This window comes from Salvia hispanica, chromosome 2 (assembly GCF_029641045.1).
Source record: "Salvia hispanica isolate PSC_SH4W2 chromosome 2, Shi_PSC_v1, whole genome shotgun sequence".
In the NCBI taxonomy this organism is placed as follows: domain Eukaryota; kingdom Viridiplantae; phylum Streptophyta; class Magnoliopsida; order Lamiales; family Lamiaceae; genus Salvia; species Salvia hispanica.
The window spans coordinates 33,573,739-33,598,481 of NC_142693.1; the positions used below are offsets into that span (position 1 = coordinate 33,573,739).

At 30.8% G+C, this 24,743-nt stretch overlaps 2 protein-coding genes across 2 annotated transcripts; one reads left to right on the forward strand and one right to left on the reverse strand.

The window, feature by feature from the left end:
* Nucleotides 1-910: 910 nt before the first annotated feature.
* Nucleotides 911-15,017, reverse strand: LOC125198882 (protein FAR1-RELATED SEQUENCE 5-like). The gene is made up of 5 exons (XM_089065040.1): nucleotides 14,869-15,017; nucleotides 2,580-3,341; nucleotides 2,354-2,426; nucleotides 1,406-2,168; nucleotides 911-1,314 (listed from the first exon to the last, which is right to left on the reverse strand). Exons 1-5 carry the CDS (start codon nucleotides 15,015-15,017, stop codon nucleotides 911-913), a joined length of 2,151 nt encoding a protein of 716 aa, XP_088921166.1.
* Nucleotides 15,018-15,442: 425 nt separating this feature from the next.
* Nucleotides 15,443-24,110, forward strand: LOC125202716 (protein MICRORCHIDIA 7-like). Its single transcript, XM_048101163.1, has 20 exons — nucleotides 15,443-15,852; nucleotides 16,782-16,856; nucleotides 16,968-17,002; nucleotides 17,100-17,178; nucleotides 17,746-17,838; nucleotides 18,035-18,119; nucleotides 18,642-18,717; nucleotides 19,004-19,132; nucleotides 19,839-19,937; nucleotides 20,029-20,130; nucleotides 20,852-21,016; nucleotides 21,108-21,203; nucleotides 21,846-21,897; nucleotides 21,977-22,088; nucleotides 22,171-22,232; nucleotides 22,385-22,746; nucleotides 23,181-23,275; nucleotides 23,361-23,448; nucleotides 23,589-23,711; nucleotides 23,785-24,110. Exons 1-20 carry the CDS (start codon nucleotides 15,495-15,497, stop codon nucleotides 23,854-23,856), a joined length of 2,358 nt encoding a protein of 785 aa, XP_047957120.1. The 5' UTR covers nucleotides 15,443-15,494; the 3' UTR covers nucleotides 23,857-24,110.
* The last annotated feature ends 633 nt before the right edge of the window (nucleotides 24,111-24,743 follow it).

Consider the following 24,743-nt stretch of genomic DNA (forward strand, 5'->3'; position numbering starts at 1 on the left):
GATTGTGGTGTGTTTCTGATGAGGCACATGGAGACATACTTTGGCCAGAAGCCAAAGGATTGGGACATCGGACTTACAAGCAAATCTGTAAAGAATGTCCAGATTCTGAGATGAAAGTATTGCCGAGCTTTGATGGGGGCATCCTTCAATCATAATAGTTTGGAGAACAAGCGGAAGGTGCTAGAATATTTCAAGAAAAACAAGGGTAGGAAAGCTGAATTGGATGAGCTATTTGCTAATATGGTTGCCAAGTACTGAATTTTAATGCTTGTAGCTGATATGGTATTATCAGACCATGGTTGCTGTATTTTGATAAGAATTTGGATGACTTTTAGATAACAAGTACTTTGGATGATTTGGATTACTAGTATTTTTGCTGAAAACATCTCAATGTATGGTTTGGATATTAAAACTCTTTCCAATTTCGTATTTTGGCAATTTGTTATTACGTTTACAATTATGATGGCGTATGTTGATGTTAATTAAAATCAGATTTGATGTTATTTACAATCCTTTCTAATATTTCAAATGCATGTTAAAAATTACTAAATTCTAGGTGACATTTGTTATTATATTGACAATTATAATGGCGTATGTTGATGTTATTTAAACTCTTAGGTGATATTTCAAATGCAGCTAAAATGGCCAATGAAAAAAAAAACACAAGCTGCATATGGAAGTACAAGATTACATCCATCTTGAAAGTGCATATGAAAGTACAAGATTACATCCATCTTGAAAGTGATACATATTAGGATTTGTGTTAAAGTTCGTAAGGCACCATATTTCTATCAAAAATCATTTGAGTAGTTAATTGAACAATTAAAATATATCTCAACAATTAAAATGTACCTTATTCATTGGAAATAGAATGTAATAATGAAAACATAAAATTCACTGTAAAACATAACTACTTTTGCTTCAGTTTCTCCTTGATCCTATCACAATTTATGGAATCATGATTCCCAAACTCACGGCACTTTGAACATCGCCTAGGAGGTTTATATGACTGCCTGATTGCCTTCTCTTTAATTGACACAAATCTGCGACCAGAACCCTTAGTTTTTACCACATTTGGAGGGTGAGCAATAATAACATCTGGTCGAGTAGTACCATATATATTATGAATACTCCGATCCTTATCTATTGAGGGCAATAAAGAATCACAATATGCAAAAAGTTCCTCTTCAACTCTCTCAAGTGCATTTTCCAGTGCATTAAAACCATCAATTTGACTATCAGCACGTTGAAATAACCGAAAGTATATCGTGTGCAACTTATTAGCTTGCTTCTGTTTGTCATTAACAGTTGAATCTGTACAGAAATATCAACAGTGAATACCAACAATATCAATAGAATGTGCATATTATGTAAATAGAAAAGAAAGTTTAAAACATGGAATTACCTTGGCAGGAGACATGCTCGTCGCTAGGATCACAATGAACAGCCTTTAATAAGGATTTCTTCAGCCATCGAGTGCTAATATATTTCTCTGGTATAGTCTTCACATCATTATTTTTTAGCACAAGAAAAATGTGGCAACACAAAATACCTTTCCTCCCATACAACTTACAGTCACATTCATATGAGTCAGTTGCTGATTCCTGTTTAACATAACAAATATTATGTTTACTGTCAACCACTTTGAAAATCTTCGTGTTTGCCACAGTCAAAATATCAGTCAATCGGCACCTACGATCTGCCTCCAAAATCTCATTTTGTACTACTTTAAGCATCTGATCTGTGTATAACGATGCTGCATGCTTCTCAAATGCCAAATCAGTTGATAAAATTGGGATGGTCGTAGAATCAATATAATCAAACCTTTCAGTTTGATTCCTTTGAGAATCCAATGCATGGTTGTACTGCAGAGTAAAATCAGCAAGGCTAAAATGAGGCTTTGTGTAACTTTTGAAAAAGCTATTTTCACACTCGGATAGTGATGTTGTTTTCATCAACGAGCTCATTGGAAAGTCCCTAAAATAAGCTGGAATCCAGAAACGCCTATTATCATACATGGTCTTGAACCAATTTATATCTTCCAAGCCATATTGTTGCATAATATAATCCCACATTTCTTCAAACTCATCAGGCTCCAAGAGTTCTGACCATACACAATATTTCAAATCCTTTTTAAAATCTTCAATTTCCGATACAAATTTTGGGACCTTATCAAACAATTTGTTCATTATATGCCACATACACCAACGATGGCGAGTACCGACCAAAACTTTTTCTATAGCAATCCTCATTCCCCAGTCTTGATCGGTAATTAATAGCTTAGGCGCGACCCCCAGCATTCAACGAACACATTGAATAACCAACAAAATGAATCTGAATTTTCACTACAAACAAATCCAGCTCCAAATGACACGGGGCAGCCATGGTTATCTTTGCCCGTAAAAGGACCAAAAACCATACAATACCTGTTAAATAAAATACTAAACTCATAATCTAAATACTAAAGCATATAAATATCAACCTAGAACAATAGAAATGTAAATATAACGACATATTAGAAATTGCATAAACATATCAATGCAACAAGTTCCAAATATGAAATCACAACACAATTGTACCTGTTTGTCGAGTACGTAGTATCGAATGCTACAATGTCTCCAAACATATGATAATGTCTCCTGGACTCGGCATCAGACCAGAACAAACTTATGAGCTTTCCATCGGGACCTAACTGGAATTTGTAAAAAAATCCATCACATAAGCTCTTCTTCTCAGACATTTGATTGAGAATCATTTGAACATCAACACCCTTCATTTTTTCTTTAATATCTCTAGAACAATTTCTAATGTCATTAGCCGTGAATCCAACAGTTTCATACCCACCAATAAACTCTTTCAATAGATTAAAAGTTGAGCTAGGTCCAATATTTGCCTTCGTACAATCTTCAACAAATTTAAGATGGACTTCATTCAACTTTCGATTGGCTTTCATAAAACGTTTATGTTGCTTTTCAACCATACCATGATTATGCTTTTCAACAAAGGTATGAACAGCATAATGAACCACACCCCATTCCGATACAAACTTGAAAACAATTTTTGCTTCGCAACCACATCTTTTTGACCCACATCTACGTTTGTTTGAAGGTCCTTGTTGTGATATTAATAAATCATCATCTTCATACCTATGCACACCTTGCCGATTGCATACTAAGTACTGCCATGTCGTTACATCACCACTAGATTTGTGACCTCCCTTTCGTGTGTCAAAACAAGCGTCACGAGCATATTCTTCATAAAATGCAATGGCATCATCAAGTGACTTAAACTTCTGGCCAACATATGGCCTCAATTCATCTTTGCAACAGGAATGATCAAGCCTAGAGGAGAAACAAAATATAATAACTGTAGTGTAACTATATAAGAAATGGTATAGATTGTAGTGTACAAAAAATCACCCTATCCACAAGTAAATATGAACATACAACATACAAAATATCAAAATAACATCAATTCATTGTGATATACACATCAATCCACAATAATAAATGTATCAACCCAACGTTAATTTGTATGCTCTTAAAAATATAATGTTTGCAGATTTACAATGACAACATTAAAGGATTGAATCAACAAACAAATCAAACATTATGTATGAACAACTAATCTATCCAATCCAAACCAAAATTGATAGCAGCAAAACTGAATAAACAATGCAGATGGAAAGAAACAGAATTTCAAATTCTGAGTTAGATTACGAACCTTCTGTGTTTGATATATCATCCATAGAGAAACAACTAAAATTCGAGCTTCAGCAGATATTCAACGTAAACCTTCCACTTCAATTGGATATGAATTGTAGAACGAATAATAATTCCGCGATCAATGAGAGTGCAACCAATCAAACAATTCTACGATTGAACAAATGGAAAATTATGAGAATGCAATCGATTATGGAAAATGAAACGAAAGCGAGCTAATTACGGGAAGGAGATTGCAGAATCGTTTGATTTTGGAGAGAGAATCGTTTGATTTTGGAAAGGGAATCATTTGAATGAAAAACGAAATGTTTGAGAAGTTAAATTGATTGAAGGAGTGAATTGACTACAAAATGACATTACTACCCTTCCAACATAAAAAAAAATTAAAAATTAAATTTTACATAGTATTATTTGCCACCATTAGATGGCTACATCTAAGAGTGTTTAATGAGTTGTAGTTAGCAATTAGATGTGGAGTTAGCAATTGATCACTCCCCTATGATCACATATCTATATCTCTATATATGCAGTCATATTTAAAATTTACAATTTTGAAAATTATTTAAAAATAAAATTGTTAGACAATGAATGACTATTATTATTCGAATTTATTTTTAACTATTATATATTATATCTAATTTTGTTCCATAATTTATTATTTTTTATATGAAGGAGTAAAGGATAGAATATGATTTGGATAGGGTCATCTTCTATTGCTTATAGCATCATAATTCAAAATTAAGACCAAATCTTCACTCTTAGACTTTAAAATGAATGGATGAGATTAAATCTTACGAATCTCAATAAATAGTAGACAAAATATCAACAAAATGGTAAGATTGTCATTTTGTTATCATATCAAAATTTTTGTGTTTTTTTTATATTAACATGACATGAGTATTTCAACACAAGTAGACGAAAATATCAACCCATTTTTATTGAGATTTCACATGCATTATATTGAGATTTTACATGCATAATATTGATATTTTATATGCATTATATTGAGATTTCGTCAAATCATCAACATACACGAAAACTGAAATAAAAATAATCAAATTTCATCATCCAATCATAATTTTCGTGCTTTTTTTATATTAATATAGTGTATTACAAATATCAACACAATGACATTAGTATTTCAACACAAGTACACGAAAATATCAACCCAGTTTTATTGAGATTTCACAATCACTATATTGAGATTTTATATGCATTATATTGAGATTTCGTCAAATCATCAACATATACGAAAACTGAAACAAAAATTATCAAGTTTCATCATCCGAACATCGTTGGAACATATGCAATTGACCCCTCGTTAGAATCCTTATAAAATTACCTTTAATTTGATATATTTTTTGCAAAAAATAATTTAAATTAAGAGAGTTACGTAAATTTAAAGTTTTAAGATAATTTTAATAAGAGGAGATTGACATTAATACCCTTCTATTTTATTTCATAATTATTTAAATTTAAAATATAATACACTTGTCATTATATCAACCACTAGATCTCATAATTTAATGGTTAAAAATTGGCCTTAGTTTTGGATTGCTAATCAATTAGCAATTGATCACCCGATTTAGATATGTGTTAAATAATTGTCTTGTATCGTCAAATACAGTATGTACTTTTATATAAATTATGGAAAGATTGGAATTTTTCTTATGATATTATTTGTTTCTATCCAGATAATGTTCTACTAAGATTTGATAACGATAATTCAAATTTGTCCTTATCTTATGGATTATTAATGTATTATTTCCTTCCTAAACTGCCCTTTTTATATTTGTAAAGGTATCACTTTTAAATGTTTTCCTTGTATATAATCTTTTAATTATAGAAATCCCAAAACTTTAGACAAATTGAATTTATATTCCAAAGATTTAAAATTTTGGTCAAACAAATCTATGCTCATTAAGTCCGATAAATTTCATAATAATATTTTAAAACTTTTTAACTTATTTCTTATGTTTAATTCATTTTAAAAAGTTTTTAAAGTGCCAAACTTATTTTTATTTTGTATTTAATCTTTTAGAATTGAATAACCCTAATGTCATGTTTGTTTGACAGGAAAGTAAAGTTAAAGAAAATGATTACTAGTATTTTGATTTCTAGGATTGTGATTTCTAGGATTGTGATTTCTAAGATTTATGATTCCTCATAAAATGATTATGTGGAATATGATTGATGAAAAATATGATTACTATGTTTGGAAATATGCCAGGATTTTAAAATTATAATTTTCTGAAATAATTCGATGAATAAAGCACGCAAAATAAAATACTCTTATCAACTGAACTATTTTACATTAAAATTAAAATAGAAATTATAAAAACAAACAATAAATAATCTATATAATTAGCTAAACAGAACTAAAATAGCACACTAAATCAAAATAATCTACAAACATTTGACGGGGCATAATTGATCTTTTTATATAAAATATTCATCATAATCAAATTTGTGGCTATATTGACGATTAGAGCATCCACAATGGATGCCCTAGTGGAAGCCCTAATGAGAGCCCTAGTGATTGCCACATCAGCATGTCCTATCTTTCTATAATGGTGGAGCCCTAGTGGATGCCCTATCTTTTATCCATTTCTCATTTCAATTTTAATATTAATTTTTTTATATTTTCACATATTATAAATAAAAAAATTAAATACTAAATTAAATGAAAATCATGCATTACTTAATTTTAAAAAAAGAATTTGTAAATTTCATATTTAATTTTAATCAAATAAAAATAGCAAAAATTAATACACTATTATAGAACACAATAAATTTAAATAAAACACTTACATTAATCAAATAAAATGAGAAAAGTATAATAAAAAAAATATGTTGAGTTTAGGGCTTAACACACAAACTCTATAATTTAACAAGATACATTTACCATTAGGCTAATCTAGATTATGTAATGAAATCAAACAAATTTTTACATAAAGCCAAAAAAAACTCTCTTTTAAGTGTAAAAATAATTGTCCCACATCGAAATCACAAAGAAATTTGGAGTTGAAAACCATAAAACTACCATATGTCCTACACCGAAGTCACAATGAAAGTTAGAGTTGAAAACCTATCTATAATAAAAGGTTTACTCAAGTAATGCAAAACTTGCTCACTAATTCACAGATCCGTCTTTTAGTACGGATCGTTGTGAAATTATAGTTTTTTTTATTTCAAGTTAAAAAATTGATTTTTAATAAAAATCAATTTTTTAGAATTAAAAATTAGTTTTTATAATTAAAAATTAGTTTTTATAATTAAAAATTGATTTTTTTATAAATTTTTTTAGATCGGGCTCGGGCGTTGTGCTGCAATGGGCGCGCCCGATCTCACGCCCGATTGATCGGGCGGGCGATCGGTCGCGACCGAACTCTCGGTCGCGCTCGGGCGTGATCGACGCCTGCAGTGGATGCCCGACCACGCCCGAGCCCGATCTCGGCCGATCGGGCGCGCGATCGGGCATCCATTGTGGATGCTGTTAGAATTAATAAAATTTAGCACAACTAAAATTCATTTCTAAATAATCAAGTCCGTAGACTACATATATAATTATAATTACTAACATTTAGCGTAAATAAAATAGTTATGGAGTAGTGGAAGAAAAGTGATATTTGAGGAGTAGTGGAAGAAACTGCTTTTTCAAACTGGCCATGTTTGGTTGCTAGGATTATCTCTGGGAAAGTAATCTGATTTCTTAAATTTTAAATTCCTGCATTTGTTTCGGTTTTTAATCAAATTGAGAAAGTAATCAGAATCCGAGAACAAGGAAAGTTAGTATAACTTTCCAGGATTCTGAATCCTAGCTTTTCTTAGGTATTCTTTTTCCCAGTTTTAGTATTCTTACATATTTAAGCAATATAATATAGTTTTATTATTATTATTATTATTATTATTGTTATTATTATTATTATATTTTAAAAATAATTTAAAATTATAAATTATGCTTAATTTCACTATAGTAAATAACTATAATTAAAATTATCATAATTATAACTATATTTTATAATAATTCATAATATTAATTAATAATTTATTAATAATTAAAATATAATTATATAATATAAATTGTATAATGAATAATAATTATTATATTATATAAATTAATAATTAATCAATAAAGTCATAATGCAATTTTAATTTATAAAATTTATTCAATTATAATATCTGTAAATGTTATAATTATAATATAATAATTATTATATTTATTATTATAATAAATGAGTATAATACTCCATGTAACTATAACTATAATTATATTATTATATATTATGATGGATAATCCATATTTAAACTATCCATTGTAATGATAAATATAATAATATAATTATTATTATTTATAATTAATAATTTATTAAAAAATTACAATATTATTCTTTTTTATAAATAAAATAATAATAAATATATTTTTAGTTTGGTGTTTAAATTAAGTATAAATTTAAAATCTTGATATTCTCCAAACACAGGAAAGTAACGTTACTAGGAATCATATTCCCGGGATTCATTTTCCCAGGAATCATTTTCCTTGCCAACTTTAGTTTCCCAGAAATCCTTAAATTTCTATATAACTTTCCTTGGTTTTAGGAATTAGTTTCCTTTCCCCATTTTCTTATAATTTTACCAAACATAGGAATTTAATTATTAGAAATCATATTACTTTCTCATTTTCAACAAATACAAGAATTTTATAATTGGGAAATAGATTACTTTCCCAACATACGATCCTTGTCAAACAAACATGAAAGGTTAATATTATTGGAACCGAGTTAAGTTATCAATTAATTGGATAATAGTACTAAAAAGGAAGTAGTATATATAAACATGTAGTCTTTAAAATAACTATTATTATTTTTAATTTACGTTTTTACTTATATTATATCATATCTAATGATTTATGGAGGATACAAGAAAATCAATTTAGAAACCACTAATAAGTAATAAAGAAAAATTGAATATGTATACATGGAGATGTACTCATTTTTAATTTACAATCTTAAAAATTACTCCTACTATATTCTAATAATAATAATAACAAAAATAATAATAATAATAATAATAATAATAATAATAATAATAATAATAATAATAATAATAATAATAATAATAAATGAACAAGAATGGCAATTTACATCCATCTCACTCTAAGTGTCACATTTATTTTCTTTTTGGGATGTTTCAATCTAAATGACACATTTTTAAATAGAAATATTATTCTCTCTACTATTTTTCTCTCATAATTTATTCTTTGTTCTTTATTCTATGTCTGCTTAACTCACAAAATAACACTGAATATGAAATGTTCCATTTAGAGTATGACAAATAGAGTACTTCCTCCGTCCCGCTTTGGCAGTCCCATTGACTTTTCTGCACTCGTTTTCTAAAAATGATAATAAATAGTTAAAGTGGAGAAATAATAAAGTAAAAAAGAGAATAATGTAGATAAGACTCTTCTCTATATTATTCTCTTTTTTACTTTATTATTTCTCCACTTTAACTATTTATTATCATTTTTACAAAACGAGTGCAGAAAAGTGAATGAGACTGCTAAAGCGGGACGGAGGGAGTATTATTTTGAGTTTATTATTTTATATTCGTTTAAAATTTTTTGCTTGATGATATAGAGATACAAGGAAATCAACTTAATTACCATCAATTAGTTAAGTTATAAAAATAACAAAATAAGTACATACATATAGTCATTTTTATAATTTACAATTAAAAAAATTTAAAAATTTAATTATTGTATGCAAACTAATGGCTATCAATTAATTGGTTGATATCACTAAGAAAATTGAGTTTATGTACATGATGTCATTTAATAATTTACTCTCTTAAAAATTACTATTTAATAATTAAAGAATTGAGCTCAAATTAGTATTATCAATTTAATTGTTATATGTCATAGCTAATTTTATTTTACGAATTTTGTGTGAAGTTGTAGAGCATACAACGAAATCGACGTAATGATCAACAATTGATTGAGTGATAACATTGAGAAATTAAGTATACATATATGTGATCATTTTTATAATTTATAATCTAAAATATTATTTAATAATATAATATTTGAATGAGAATGACTATTATAAATTTAATTTTTATATTATAGAGCATATCTAATTTCGTTTCAAGAATTTTACATAGAGATGTATAGTATACTAGGAATTTGAATTAATGAACATGAATTAGTTAGATGATAATACTAAGAAAGTAAGCATACATTCATGTAGTTACATTTAAATTTATAATCAATAATTAGTTAAAATAAAATAATTAGATGTAAATGAAAATTTTAATTTTTTTTATTTGTATATATATCATAGTATCTGATTTATTTTCATATTTTTGTGTGAAGATGTATCTAGATAATAATCAATTATTTGAGTGATAGTACTTTAAAGTATTATAGATGTAGTTATTTTTGTATTATATAATCTTAAGAATTAATTAATAATAAAATAACTTAGACTCTAATGACTATTATCCATTTAATTTATTTATCACTATTACATACTCTATATTTAATTTTATTTCATAATTTTTACTTGAAGATGTAGTGTATACAATAAAATTAATTTAATGATCATTAATTAATTAGGTGATATTAATACTGAGAAAATAAGTATATATACATGCATTTATTTTTATAATTTATCTTAAAATTTATTCAAAAATAAAATAATTGGACACGAATAGTACTTATTTTTATCTATTATATACTCTACATTTAGTTTTGTTTCATAATTTTTAGTAGAAACATAGAGTATACAATTGAATCGATTTAATGATTACAATTACTTAGTTAAGTGATAGTACTCGGAATTTATGTATATATACACATATAAAAAATAATGATCATTATTAAATAATAATTTTTTTTTATTTCATAAAATTATAAAGATAACGAGAAGATTGATGAACAATGAATTAATAAATAAATAAAAAGATAGTGTATGATGCAAAAATTTGAAGCAGAAATCTAAAGTGTTCCTATACCATTAATGTAAATTACTTAATTATATTAATCTTTAGATACAAAGATGATTGAAGAAGGTATAGTTAATCGTTTCTTAAATTTGTGCATATTCAGTTTGAAAACTTAATGTTTTCCTAAATGGTTTTGCAAGGGTGAATGTGTAATGTTATAAATTCATGAATCATTATAAATTTAGTTAAATGTAAAATACCTAAAATATCCTATTTTGTATATACAATTTTTGTTAATTTATCACTACCCATCTAAATAATTGAAGAATATTTGTATACTGATAATTCAAAATAATCACTATGTTAATTTAGGATTTGATTTTATTCAAATAATATTTAAAAATATTTTAAGTGGAATTGAATATTAGAATTTGATACATTAGAATTTAGAAAGACTAAATTTAGATGTATCATAAAATGTGAAAAAGTTTCTATTAATATTGGAATATTGCGATCCATCCTAGTGGGAGGTATATTCGTACAAAATTACAAATTCACATGATTGGACTTCTTAATAAATAATTGATCTAAATGAAAATCAATTTCTAATAATATTGTCACACACCCTAGTGTGAGTCGTAATGTCGTATCCCATGAAATTGCAAATTCTTACATTTAGCCCAATTTATAAGATAACAGTACAATTTTGCTAGGGGCATTTGACATATATCAGCCTTGATTTGCCTTCCTTCTATAAATTAGGGTTTCATAGATTTCTTAAGTTGTTTGGGTATTTATTTGAATTCGTTGTAAATTAAAATAAATAGATGGAAAATTGTTCATCAATATTTATTTTAATTAGGGTTTCCTTTTACTCTTTTTCGCCTTCCATTAATTGTCCACATTTGTCATTTTCGTTTTTCCCCCCATTAATTGTCCACTTTTGTCATTTTTGTTTTTCCCTAATATTAATTGTTCACTTTTTACTTTTTACCATAAATGGTGAGTAGCTCCACATTCCATTAACTCATTTCACTCACATTTTATTATTAAACTAATATATAAAAATAATATTCATATTCCATTAACCTTTTTAATCAAATTTTATTTACATTTCTTAAAACTGTTGTCAGAACAAAAATGGATAAAGGAATGAGGGAGTAACTACTTTCATTTACAGTTTGTTTTCTTTTCAGATGTTTTTCAACTAGTGCATATATAAAGGTGATGCGTATTTTAGAGTATCCAATTCAGTTCACACAAGATATCAAGTTTAATTAATTAACAGTAATAATACTACAATACTGCAAGATTACAGTGTCGTAGTAGTATTTCAAGTGTCGATCCACAGAGAGGTAAAGATTGTTTAAAACTTAAAAAACTTAAAAAGATGTAACATAGAGATTTGATTTTTGGTTTTGAAAGATGTTGACAAAATAAAACTACAAGTTAACTAAAATAGACTATTCAAATGAGAAAATATGTCACTCCAAGTTGCTCACTAGGCTTGTATTGTTCTACACCTATACAACGAAACATATGAAGGGATTAAAACATCAACCTAATCACATACACTGAACATGTACACGATGAATAGTTCACAATTAGCTGAACACATAACCTATGGACCAATCTTCAATGTTTATAAACTCCTGCGGAAGCGCTAGAGGAATAAACATCTACTATGATCACCTACTTAATCCACTATCAAATTATCCTCTGAACAAATCTAATTCGATAGCATACCAACAATCGATTCACTCCTAAACTACGTTAAAGAGACAATAGCAAAGGAAATAACAACACTACATTATTAACCAAAAACATAGTGTATAAATATTGAGCACATTGTTGGTAACAAACACATGAGTTCAAAGGTGTAGAAACATCCATACAAAGCCTAGATTACAACTTGGAGTAACATAGAGAGCTTAGCCTAAACACATGGTGGAATTTGCAACAAAAACCATAGGAAACATGCTCTCGTTGAGTGAAATTGAGATTTGGAGACGGATCGTCGGAATGTTGGCCGGAATTTCTTGCTTTTCTTCTTCCTCCTCTCTCTCTCTTTCCCTCTCCCTTTTCTCGTGTCTGAATATGTCTCTATATCTTCCAAAACCGCCCCAGAAACCAATTTGAGACCTAAAATTCGGCAGTTTTCGAGAAAAACGCCCGACCGGGCAAAATGGTGCCAACCCGGGCGTTTTTTATGCTAACCCGGGCGTTTCCACTGTCCCCGGGCGTTTTTAATGCTGAAAACGCCCGACCCGGGCGTTTTTGCCGGTTTTGACTGCTTCGCGCAACATTCGTCAAATGGCCATAACTTCTTCATCCGAGCTCCGATTGAGGCGTGCAATATACCCACGCGAAGCTATTTCAAAGACTAAGATAATGGTGTTAAGATAAAAGAATTTGGACACCATCTTGATAGGCAACGAACAGTTTCAATCAGACCCTACTCCACATGTACATCTATCAACTAATATATAATAATCAAACCTTAATGATCAATTGATAGATGATTTAAATATACAAAATAGGAGAAAACTTGGAGTATAATTAGTATCATTTGATTCACATCAAAAGGCTACATTACACAATTTTATAAGTTTTACCTCTCTCAAATTTCCAATTGGTTGTGAAATTTATCCGACTTATTAAATAAATTTGTGTATGGTATCATTCAATTCATTCACGAATTATTAGACGTTTCATCCATCCCGCGGTACGTGATATCATTTATCCAACTTATTTTGGCATATTTGGTTGCAAGGATTCTATTTGGGAAAGTAATCTGATTCCTTAAATTTTAAAATCATGTACTTCCTCCGTCCGCGAATAGAATTCCCGTTTTTTCATTTTGGTCCGTCTGCGAATAGGAGTCCCGTTTCATAATTACCATAAATGGTAAAAAGGCCCACATTCCACCAACTCATTCCACTCGCATATCATTTAAAACTGATATATATAAGTGGGACCCCTATTTCACTAACTTTCTTCCACTCGCTTTTCTTAACATTTATTAAAACCCGTGCCGGAATGGAATGAGACTCCTATTCGCGAGCGGAGGGAGTATTTGTTTTGGTTTTTAATCAAACTGAAAAAGTAATCAGAATCCCGAGACAAGATAAGTTAGTACAAATTTTCAGGATTCTAAAATCCTAACTTTTCTTATATATTCTTTTTCCAACTTTTAGGATTCTATCATATTTAATGCAATACAAGTATAGTTTTATTATTATTATTATTATTATTATTATTATTATTAAAAATAATTTAAAAGTTTAAACCATACTTAATTGCGCTATAATAAATAACTATAATTAAAATTATCATAATTATAACTATATTATTATAATATTTATACATATTTATTATTATCATAATCATAATTAATAATTTATTAAATAATTAAAATATAATTATATAATGTAAATTAAATAATAATAAATATTATTTTATAAATTGATAATTAATCAATAAATTCATAGTGAAATGTCAAATTATAAAATTTAATCAATTATAATATCCATAAATATTATAATTATAATAATCATATTTATTAATATAATTATTTATGATTAAAATACTCCATTAAATTATAATTTCAATTATATTATCATATATTTTGATGGATAATCCATATTTAAGCTAATAGTAATAAATATAATAATATAATTATTCACATTTGTAATTAATAATTTATTAAAAAATTTATATCATTATTCTTTTTTAAAAATAAAAATAATGACAAGTAGGAGTATAATTTTAGCTTGGTGTTTAATATAAAATTTAAAATCTTGATATTTTCCAAATACAAAAAAGTAAATCATTTTCCTTGATAACTTTGCTTTCCCGTTAACCAAACATGACCATTAAGTTTTCCGTGGCATTCTTCAGGGGTAATTACACTATACATACAAATTGTTTCATCAATGTTTCAATTTAGTACAAAAAGTTTTAAGTTAGCATATATATTATTCAAAAAGTTTGATTAGTGTTTCAAATTAGTATATTCCGTCAAATAACACTAACACCGTTAGCTTTTTCTTATTTTTCATCATTCATTCCAAAATTTGATTAGTTTTTTGACCGAACTGAGTAGCTGTGAACATGAGATACATGAAGTCTTCAACCGTAACTTGAACTCCCAACTCCGCGAAAACATCGACAGCCGCCAACCTCGAGAGCTCCTCGCTTTTACACAGCGTGCACCTTGTCTATGTTGAACACCGCCGACACTTTCCCCCATTCGTTGTCAGTTTCATGCGGATTTCCCTCTTCCAATTCCACACAGGCCTTCACCATTCTTTCATCCGTTCTCCTCCCACATAAATTCGAAGATTTATCCATTATGGGCACCTGATTATCAAGAAATCTTGATTTGGAGTTGAAGAAACATAGATTTCTGAACTGAGTTCCTGAACTACATGCTGTTTCAGGGGTTTGAAATTGGTCTCAAGGTCATCGATGGTGGTGGTGTTGATGATGGGAATGAGAACCATATATATTTAATCATTATTTTAATGAAAATGGAATTTCTTCTAAGTGTTCATGTTAACGGTGTTAGTGTTATTTGACGGAATGTACTAATTTGAAACACTAATCAAACTTTTTGTAAGATATATGCTAATTTAAAATTTTTTGTACTCATTTAAAATATTGATGAAACATTGTAATTAATCCTAAACCCTAATTATCCCGCATAATAACAAAATCCGCACCCTTTATAAACGAATAGCACCAATTTTAAACTAGTTCACAGAAAAGGAAAATCATTAACATTTAAAATTGGATTCCATTTGCTTCCGCCTCTTCACTTTCACCACCATGGCAAAAGACACCCAAATTCATGTGAAGAAGGAACTACTCGACCCGAATTTCGCGCCCAAACCCTACTCCGCCCCGGCCAGTACCCGACCCTCTGCCTTTATCGACCTCTCCAGCTCCGACTCCGACTCCGACGACGACGATAATGCGAGGAAGAAGAGGAGAATGGCGGAGAGCGCTGTGCTGCCGGTGGGGTTTCTGGATCCGCTGCCGCAGCCGTCGACCGAGCAGCTTCCTCTAGCGCTTCCGTCTACCGCCGCGCCGGCGCACGCTGTTTCTGCTGCGCCGATTGCGAAGCAGTTTTGGAAGGCGGGGGATTATGAGGACGCGCCGTCTGGTGACTGGGGTTATTCTAATGGTGACGCACACTTTTTTCTCTCTTCTTCTCCTTTATTGCTTGTCAAAATGCTATGTTGCTTTTCTAATTTTGTTTTTTAACTTGAGTTGTGGCTTTAGAGATTTTTGAAAGTTGTAGAAACTGATTTTGGGTGTTCTGATTGTTGCTTCCTGTGGTGTACCCTATCCCTTTTAGTTGTTTCCGTTCTGAACGTTAAGAGATGAGGATGCCGGTTTACTTCTCCTGTTTAGGAACATAAAGGGGGAAACGTAAGAACCTGGTATAATCATGTAGTAACTCTTTAGTGGGGTGTTTCAGTCGATATTTTTGAAATCATTAATCAGTATTCAGTTCTCGATGAATTAATATCTTGTTCGATGGGAAACAACTGACCGGGGTTTTTTCGTTGGGCACTGAGTTTGAGAATAGAAGGATCAGATGCATCTGTGCAAAAGTATTGAGAAAATAGTGACAAACTTACTCACCAGCTAATCATCATTGCATGTGGGGGCTAGTGTTTAATAATCACTTGGTATTTTTGAGTTATTGAGATGGTTGTTGATGCTTCTGTAGTTCTGTTAACCTTGTGGTGTTAGTTTTACTGAAAGGTGGTTGTTGATGCTTCTGTTAACCCTAAACCCAAATAAAAAGGTGGGAAGCGTTAACCTAAAATTGCCAGGCTGAAGTGTGTTCTATGTGTTGAGTTGTGATCCCTGCGTACCCGAGAACTAAATGGAACCTCATGTAGTTTAGCTTGAGTTACACATACCACGAGAAGGATTTGTTTACATATACCCCTATACCCTATCATCGAGTTCTATTTAATCTGTATAATGGTGCTTAATTTTTTTTGCATCTGCATGCATCTCTGGTTATACGTTTTTAGTGAGTCTGAATAGTGACACTGGATGGATATAATAGCTAAATTGTTTCTTGTGTTATATACACAGGTGGCATGGACCATGTCAGAGTGCATCCGAGATTCTTACATTCCAATGCTACCAGTCATAAATGGGCTCTTGGAGGTAAATGAAGTAATTTTATACAAATATAATGCACATTTCTGCTTCATGTTTAGATGCAATGGTGCTACTTTATTCTGATGTGTTTGGTCTAACATGGATTTATCATTACAGCTTTTGCAGAACTCATGGATAATTCATTGGATGAGGTAAGTGAATTTGTTTCTTTTTTTCTGCTGATCATTATCATGCCAGGATTTTGTTTGCCTTGGGCGTCGTATTTTAATTTTCTTCTTACTCGTACAGGTCTGCAATGGAGCGACATATGTTAACATAGACATGGTGAAAAGTAAGAAAGATGGTGGCAAAATGTTGCTGATTGAAGGTATTATCATAAAAGTTTCACTTACTACTTTTCTTAATAGTTGCCCTGCATATGGATGATTATAGAGCATGGATTGTGAATATTTTTTACTTTTCTCCACCTGTATAAAGTTGTAAATTTGGCAACTTACCTTGGCACTGCATCAATCTTTCAGTGTGTCTGTGACAACAGTCTGAATTATTTGCTGTGGTTAGCATTCTTTTGCTCACATCTGCTATTGTTATTTATCTGTTTGTTTGATTTACTTGCTTTTTTTTTTTTTTCTGTTTAGGCATTACGCAGGCTCTAAAATTTTATACTGCCATCATTTTTTACTGGTTTGTCTTTGAAAGCAAAAGTAGGATATTTTTCTTAATTGTTCTTCCTGTTTACTTTGAGGGCTCCACAGAAAATGGAACTGTAATAAATTTGAATAACTTTGTGTTTATGCATAATGTAGACTAATAAAGAAGTTGCTGACACCATAACCATTTAAAGCTTATTTCTCTTCCGACTGTTCCGTGAAAGGAGGGTCTTTTTATCAACTGTTTTTTCACCTGCTGCCTTTTTACTTGGAGATCTGCTTAGATAACGGTGGTGGAATGGATCCGGAGAAAATGCGTCACTGTGTATCTCTAGGTTATTCTGCAAAGAGCAAAATGGCAGATACTATTGGGCAGTGTAAGTTCTCTCTTCTTTTTTTTCACACTCTCTTATTACGAGCACACACACACACACTGTTACACATATCTCTTTCATTATCCGTATGTGTGTACTCCCCACACCCTGCACCTTCAGACATATCTACTCATGCATGATGAGACTTTGAGTTATTTTTTGATAGTCCTTGACTTACTATTTGAGCTCTATGTCTCAGATGGAAATGGTTTTAAGACTAGCACAATGAGACTTGGTGCTGATGTCATTGTTTTTTCTCGATGCCGTGGGAAAAATGGGCTAAGGTTTGCATTCTCCATAAAGTACCAAGTTGCTTTTGATTTTTGAATTGTAGCAACAGTTTAGCTTTTGAAGTATGTTTTGAACTGTATCTAAATTGTTATTGTATAACCCAATAACCGAAGTAACTATGATCATCTACTCAATTCTCTGTGCTTTTGTTTGCTTGTTATCTTAATTTCTGAATAAGTTATGGTTGGCCAAATTTTTTGAAACACGAAGTGTTGGAAAAATGTCTAGGTGGCTGCCTAGTTGCATACAGTAGTAGATTCTCATTAGAGTTAGTATTTATGATTGAAATATTTTGCTATTTCGAATCCTGGTACATATCTGGTTGAAGGCCACAATAGCAGATAATTTTTTCAACTGCCAGCATCTGGAATACTTTTCTGTGATCCACCCTTTCTAATTATTGTTTGTATTTAGTTTAATTAACAATTCTCTGTTCGTCATACCTGATGAATGCAGCTTACATGATCTTTTATTTCACAGCTATGCAAACCAATTTATTTAACTTTTGCATTTAGGTCAACACAAAGCATTGGATTGCTGTCCTATACATTTCTGCGGAGCACTGGGAAGGAAGATATTGTGGTTCCCATGGTGAGCAATTGTATACCCCCACCCTACCGAATTCTCTTTTTGAATAGAGTATCTGAACTGAAGTGTAACATCTTTAGTTCTTTTTTTGCACTAGGATTTTAGTATTGCAATGAGCATTACTTTGACTTGACCAGGATTTTCTTAATTCTTTTGATCCTTCTTTTTTACGTGCTTCATGCATATTGGAATTCATTTTACTGTTTAAGTAACTGCTTTAATAATAGGATAATATTTTATAGTATTTTCCTTTATTTCGTGGTTTTGACTTTCTTTAAATTACAAAAAGCTTGACTATGAAAGAAGTGGACAAGATTGGATCAAGATAATTCGATCATCAGTCTATGACTGGGATCGAAATGTTGAAACAATACTGCAGTGGTCTCCATTTTCAAGTGAAGATGAACTTCTTCGGCAGGTGATATATTTTTTCCATCTTTTTCTTTCTTTTATTACTGTTCTTCGTTTGAGTTGTTTCCTAATATAGATTAATATTTGATGTCCTGATTTTACATAATAGAAGCATAAAATCATGTCGTTAATATCAATTGCATCAGCGGCATTGTACAAGTGTCAGACTGTCGGTACAAGACTAAATGTTTCCTACCTTTTCTTTTTCAAGCTCAGATGAAACCATTTAGTAGAATGCAATCTTTCTGCTTCCTGGAAGTAAATTTTTGTGTAGTCTGTGTTTTGGTGTCTACAGAAGCATTGTCCACTGAAATACAACTATAGAAGTCAATTCAAAGCTCACTTCAAGGTGGAGGGTGAAAAATATGTTAAAGTAATGGTATATGTAAATATATATGCATACATACATGCATACATATGTTTATGTTTTGTTTTTTTGTATTATGTGGGTGAATGCTTTGAATGCAACTCAAGATGCTACACTAGGTCTTCATCTTGTAAGATGCTTGGATCTTGTTTAGTTTTGCTTTCAAAAGCAATAGTTTTTGTTTTTTCTAGAAAACTTTAGATTATAAAGTATGAAGGACACTTGATTCACTGACATGTCAAGTTTGATGTATGGGACTGAAACTGCTGTGATGCTTGGGCTTTTTGGACAAATAATATTTTGTTTGCTTGACTTGCTTTTTTTTTTCTTTTTCTTTTCTGTGTAGTTCAATCAAATACAAGATCAGGGTACTCGTATAATAATATACAATATTTGGGAGGATGATGAGGGACTGCTGGAATTGGATTTTGACACAGATCCACATGTAAGTTGCAACTGTCTTTTATGTTTGAGGATATCTTCATTTACGTTGATAGTTCATAGCATTTATTCATTTTCTTTAATTATATCTTAAGGACATCCAAATCAGAGGTGTCAACAGAGATGAGAAGAACATTGACATGGCAAAGAAATATCCTAACTCAAAGCATTTTCTAACATATCGTCATTCATTAAAGGTAAAAATCTCTACTATGATGCTCTGATATTCTATGCTCTATATTGGTGGTCATTTCCTGAGTTTTATTTATCTCATATGAAGTTTAATTTGTTTCTTTTTCAGTTTAAGTTTTCAAACATTTCTAAATTTTATCATTTATATTCATATTAGGGGTTCAAAAAGTTGCTTAAACAGGAATTTATCATTTATTGGTGATCTGTTAGTAAAGATCTATCAGTTGAAGCATGGCCATAGAAAGCTTTGTGTCTCTTTTCTATCCCCAGAAGCTAAGGTTTTAGAATTTCTCAGTATTTCAGCAGAACCTAGTGTGGTAGAGTCTATAGAGAAGAGATAGATCCGTAAAATAAGTTTTGGATCTATTCCCAATTTATTATTTTGATTGTGCTTACAATAGTCGATCCACATTACTTATGCTTCTTTTTTGTTGCAATTACTTTCCAATTTTTGTTGGGGACAAATAAACATAACATGCAAGAGCTTCAAACTGTGCTTTTCCTCTTCTATATGTACCATTTGAATTTTCTTGATAGATACTGTTAACTAGTGTCCTTTTCATTATGCAATTTGATTCATAGTCCTTCCCTACTCTTCTTTCTTGTTTTTGTTATACAGTTCTTTCTACAGAGGTGCAAGTAATATACAAATGTACAAAATTGCAAATTAGATATTTGACTAAGAAATTTAATGTCATTCAACAACTTTCATTGTTTATATTGCAGAGTTATGCAGCTATTCTCTATCTCAGAATTCCTCCGGGCTTTCGAATAATTTTGCGTGGTAAAGATGTTGAGCATCACAATATTGTGAACGATATGATGATGTCTCAGGAAATTACTTATCGTCCTCAACCCTCTACTACTGAAGAGATTCCAAAAAACTTAAATGTAACTTATATTGCTATTTGCTTTCATTCTGATCATTTGCAATTGCAATTTTGATTGTGCTACTTTTTTGCTAACTTCTGTGTTTGCATAGATGGTTGCTACTGTGACTGTTGGCTTTGTTAAGGATGCAAAAGCTCACATTGATGTTCAGGGCTTTAATGTCTACCACAAAAACCGGCTTATTAAGGTAGTTGATTTTTTCTGGCACTTAAGAAACAGCTTCTGCTGCATGTTAGCTTTCTCTAGTTGGTGTATTTATTTAGAGTTGAGCATTATTGTAAGTTTGTACAGAAGCATTTGTTTCTTCCTACTGTTTCTTTATTCCTGATAGCTTTGGTGTGGAATTGTTCTCAATTTTGAGTTGCACAGCTTGGAACATGGCATCTAGGTCATTTTAACTTTTCATTGCATTAACTTTCTACAAGCACAATATGACTTGCAATGGGAGTTTGTATCCATGCATGACAACATCATCACTTCATACGTATACAAGATAATATGAAGCTAAACAGAAGCTACGTGTGTAGCTCATGGATGGACATTTATTTAGGGATTTTAACTGTCATTTACTCTAATGAAGGGAATATTGAGAGAGAAAGTAACTTCTTTATTGCTATAAACTGTTTTTCATGTTTTTATTCATTAAATACGTTATTTTATTTCTTACTTACCGTAACGCAACTTCTGAAGGACATGATATTGTTTGGCAGAATATTTTTGTCAATGTGTCTTTTGTATTTCTTTGTTCTCATATTTGTTTCATGTACATCTATTCCTTCATTTCTGCACTTGAATGCATTGCAAATGTTTAAAATTTTCATATTTCCAGCCCTTCTGGAGAGTTTGGCATCCACCTGGCAGTGATGGTCGTGGAGTTATAGGTACATTTTAAGAGTTCTATATTACAAGATCGGTGTTTGGGTTAAGTCTCTTAAAGTTGTATACATATCTGTGTTGAAGGTGTGCTTGAAGCAGATTTTGTTGAACCAGCTCATGATAAGCAGGGTTTTGAGCGGACTACAGTTCTTTCTAAACTTGAGGCTCGATTGATACAAATGCAGAAGACATATTGGTCAGTCTAAGTACCTATATATTGCTTTTAAAAACAAATCCTAAAAAAACTCTGGGGATATTCTAATTGTGGCCTTTTTCAGGACTACAAACTGTCACAAAATTGGCTATGCTCCAAGAGTTAACAAAAAAGTTAATCAAAGAGGTAATATAGAAGGGTTGATGCTCAAATGAAACCATAACTAGGAAGAGAACAGAAATGATAGTCAAAAAGCAATATTTTTGAAATTAAAGCATATTAGTTGTTAGCATCCAGTATGATGTTTCATGTTTTGACTGAAATACATTTGTTTTCAGAGATCTCTCCTGATTCTTTTCCTCGAGGTTCTCGATCGAAGATGAGAAATTTCACTTCAACTGACAAAACACCGGTCAAGTTTGGGGACAAGGGAAGTAACAGTGGGCGTTTGAATGGCAAGGGTGATGTCAAGAGAACTACGAAACAACCAAATCGCACTGAGCAACCCTTGTCTTCTGATGAGTATCTAAGTGATGATGATAGGCGGAACACTTCCAGGAAGCATAATAATGGGTCATCCTCAAAGGATGTTTTCAGTAAAGACGGGTCACATAGGCCGTCGGGGTTGAGAAGTCGTAAAGGTGATGAAGATTACACACCTGAAATGCCTTCCCGAACAACCAGAAATTCAAAGTCACAGGTGAGTCCTAGATTTTGGTTCCTATGTTGGCTCATTTCTTGTGCAGCATGCTTTGGGTCATCTTTTAATCGAGGGGCTGAATTTTATGGTTTGAAATGACTGGATTGATATCCTTCAAATAGTGGAATTGACGTCCAGTAAAAATCAGTCAAAATCAGTTTGAAACATTGTGGACTTCAAACCTCCAAGTTGCCATCAAGTGTTTGCTATTATGATTTCCAAGTCCCATTTGCAAATCCTTACAACCAATGCAACTTATAAACAAATTGTTGATCTCCTGTGTGTATAGAGTGGGGTCAAGGGTCCAATCCTCACCACCCTTCTTTATCCAATTCAAAATCTGAGGGACTGTTTGTTGCAGTAACATTTATTCATTTGTCATTTTTTGAACTCATAGATTTTTAAAAAAAATGCTGTTTTTATGTGATTATCAGGAGAATGGCCTTAACGATGCTGGAAATTCACCATCAAATTCAAGTTCCAGTTTATTGGATCGGTTGAAATTAGAGAATCTCCGGTTAAAAGAGAGGTACCATGGTCTTTCCTGAATTATGAATTTATCTTGGGCTGTGTAAACATCTCAGTAAATCGATCATACATTCCTGAATTCACAGATTGAAAAGGAAAGAAGAGGAGGTTCTAGGTGATTTGCTGAATGATTTGAATAAAGAAAAAGAAAGATCCCAGTCTCTCGAAGCTCAGGTTATGTTCATAGATATAGATATTTCATGATTTTTTTTGTATATGATCTTGTTGTATAGCAGCATTAAACTCTGCAATAGTGAGAGTCATTTATCATGTATGTCTACTTTGGCTGATGCATCGGCATTATCACTCAACAGCTACAGGAGGCAGGACAAAAACACGAGGAGCTAGCTAAAGAGCAGGAGAGTTTGATTGAAATATTTTCAGAAGAGAGAGAGCGGCGTGACATAGAGGAGGAGAATCTGAGAAGGAGCATGAAGGTTTGTCATTACCTATTTGATTTGGCTTCCCTTTTCGTTGTATAACTGAACTCGTCCAGTGTTTATCCATCAGGAAGCATCAAACACGATTAAAGAGTTGCTGGCGAAAATGCGAGTTTTGGAGAGGTCATGCAACACGAAATAGGCATTGCTGATGTATCTGTTTTTGGTTTGGTATAGAGTTGTACATGGTAGGTCTGTAGTAGCTGAGGCTTCGTTAGTTTGCTGATTTCTTCCACAAGGTATCAACTCTTACCCTTTGCTCTCTTCATCTAGGAAGTTAACCTTTTCTTAGTTGCGACTTGCTAGCTATGTTCATGGGTAATTTTTTTTTTTTTTTTGTAAGAACTCTTCTGTCTAATCATTCAAATTTAGTGGATTAAATTCACTTGTTGCTCATCTACTATTTACTCTTTATTGACTTTCTAAGCCTGCTTAAATTCTTCGTCAAGTGGAGTATAAAGTATAGTAGTCATTTAATAATTTCAATTTTGTAAAGTTTATTTATTTATTTTGAAATGAGATTAGCTTGTTTCGGTTAAGTTGTTGGTTTCATCATATATAGTCCTTGGATCGTGATATGCTAGTGGTAAATGTTATTTTCTAACGACCTTAAAAATCATTGATGGAATTTGATATGTTAATTTGGGGTTTGAGAATAAACTCATAGGCTTCAATGGCAAAGTTTCTTTTAAAAGATAAGTTCAAATTGTAACTTGGATTTCATTTTTAAATATTAAAAATAATTATTTTAACTTCTAACTAACTCTATTTTGATAATAAAATAGAGAACATTTTGTTATTAAATATTTGTACAACATCTATTATAGTTTTTCAAATTCTATTGCACAGTCCAATATTCATTTTATAGTAGTGTTACATTTTACACCAAACTCTGAAAAATCAAATTGCTAGAAAATGGAATTTAAATTATAGTACCATTTATCTAAAGAAATAGAAATTCATAATATTATTTTTACCAAAATAATGAAATTAGTCAAAAATAAAAAAGTAACTGATATTAATTTTTGA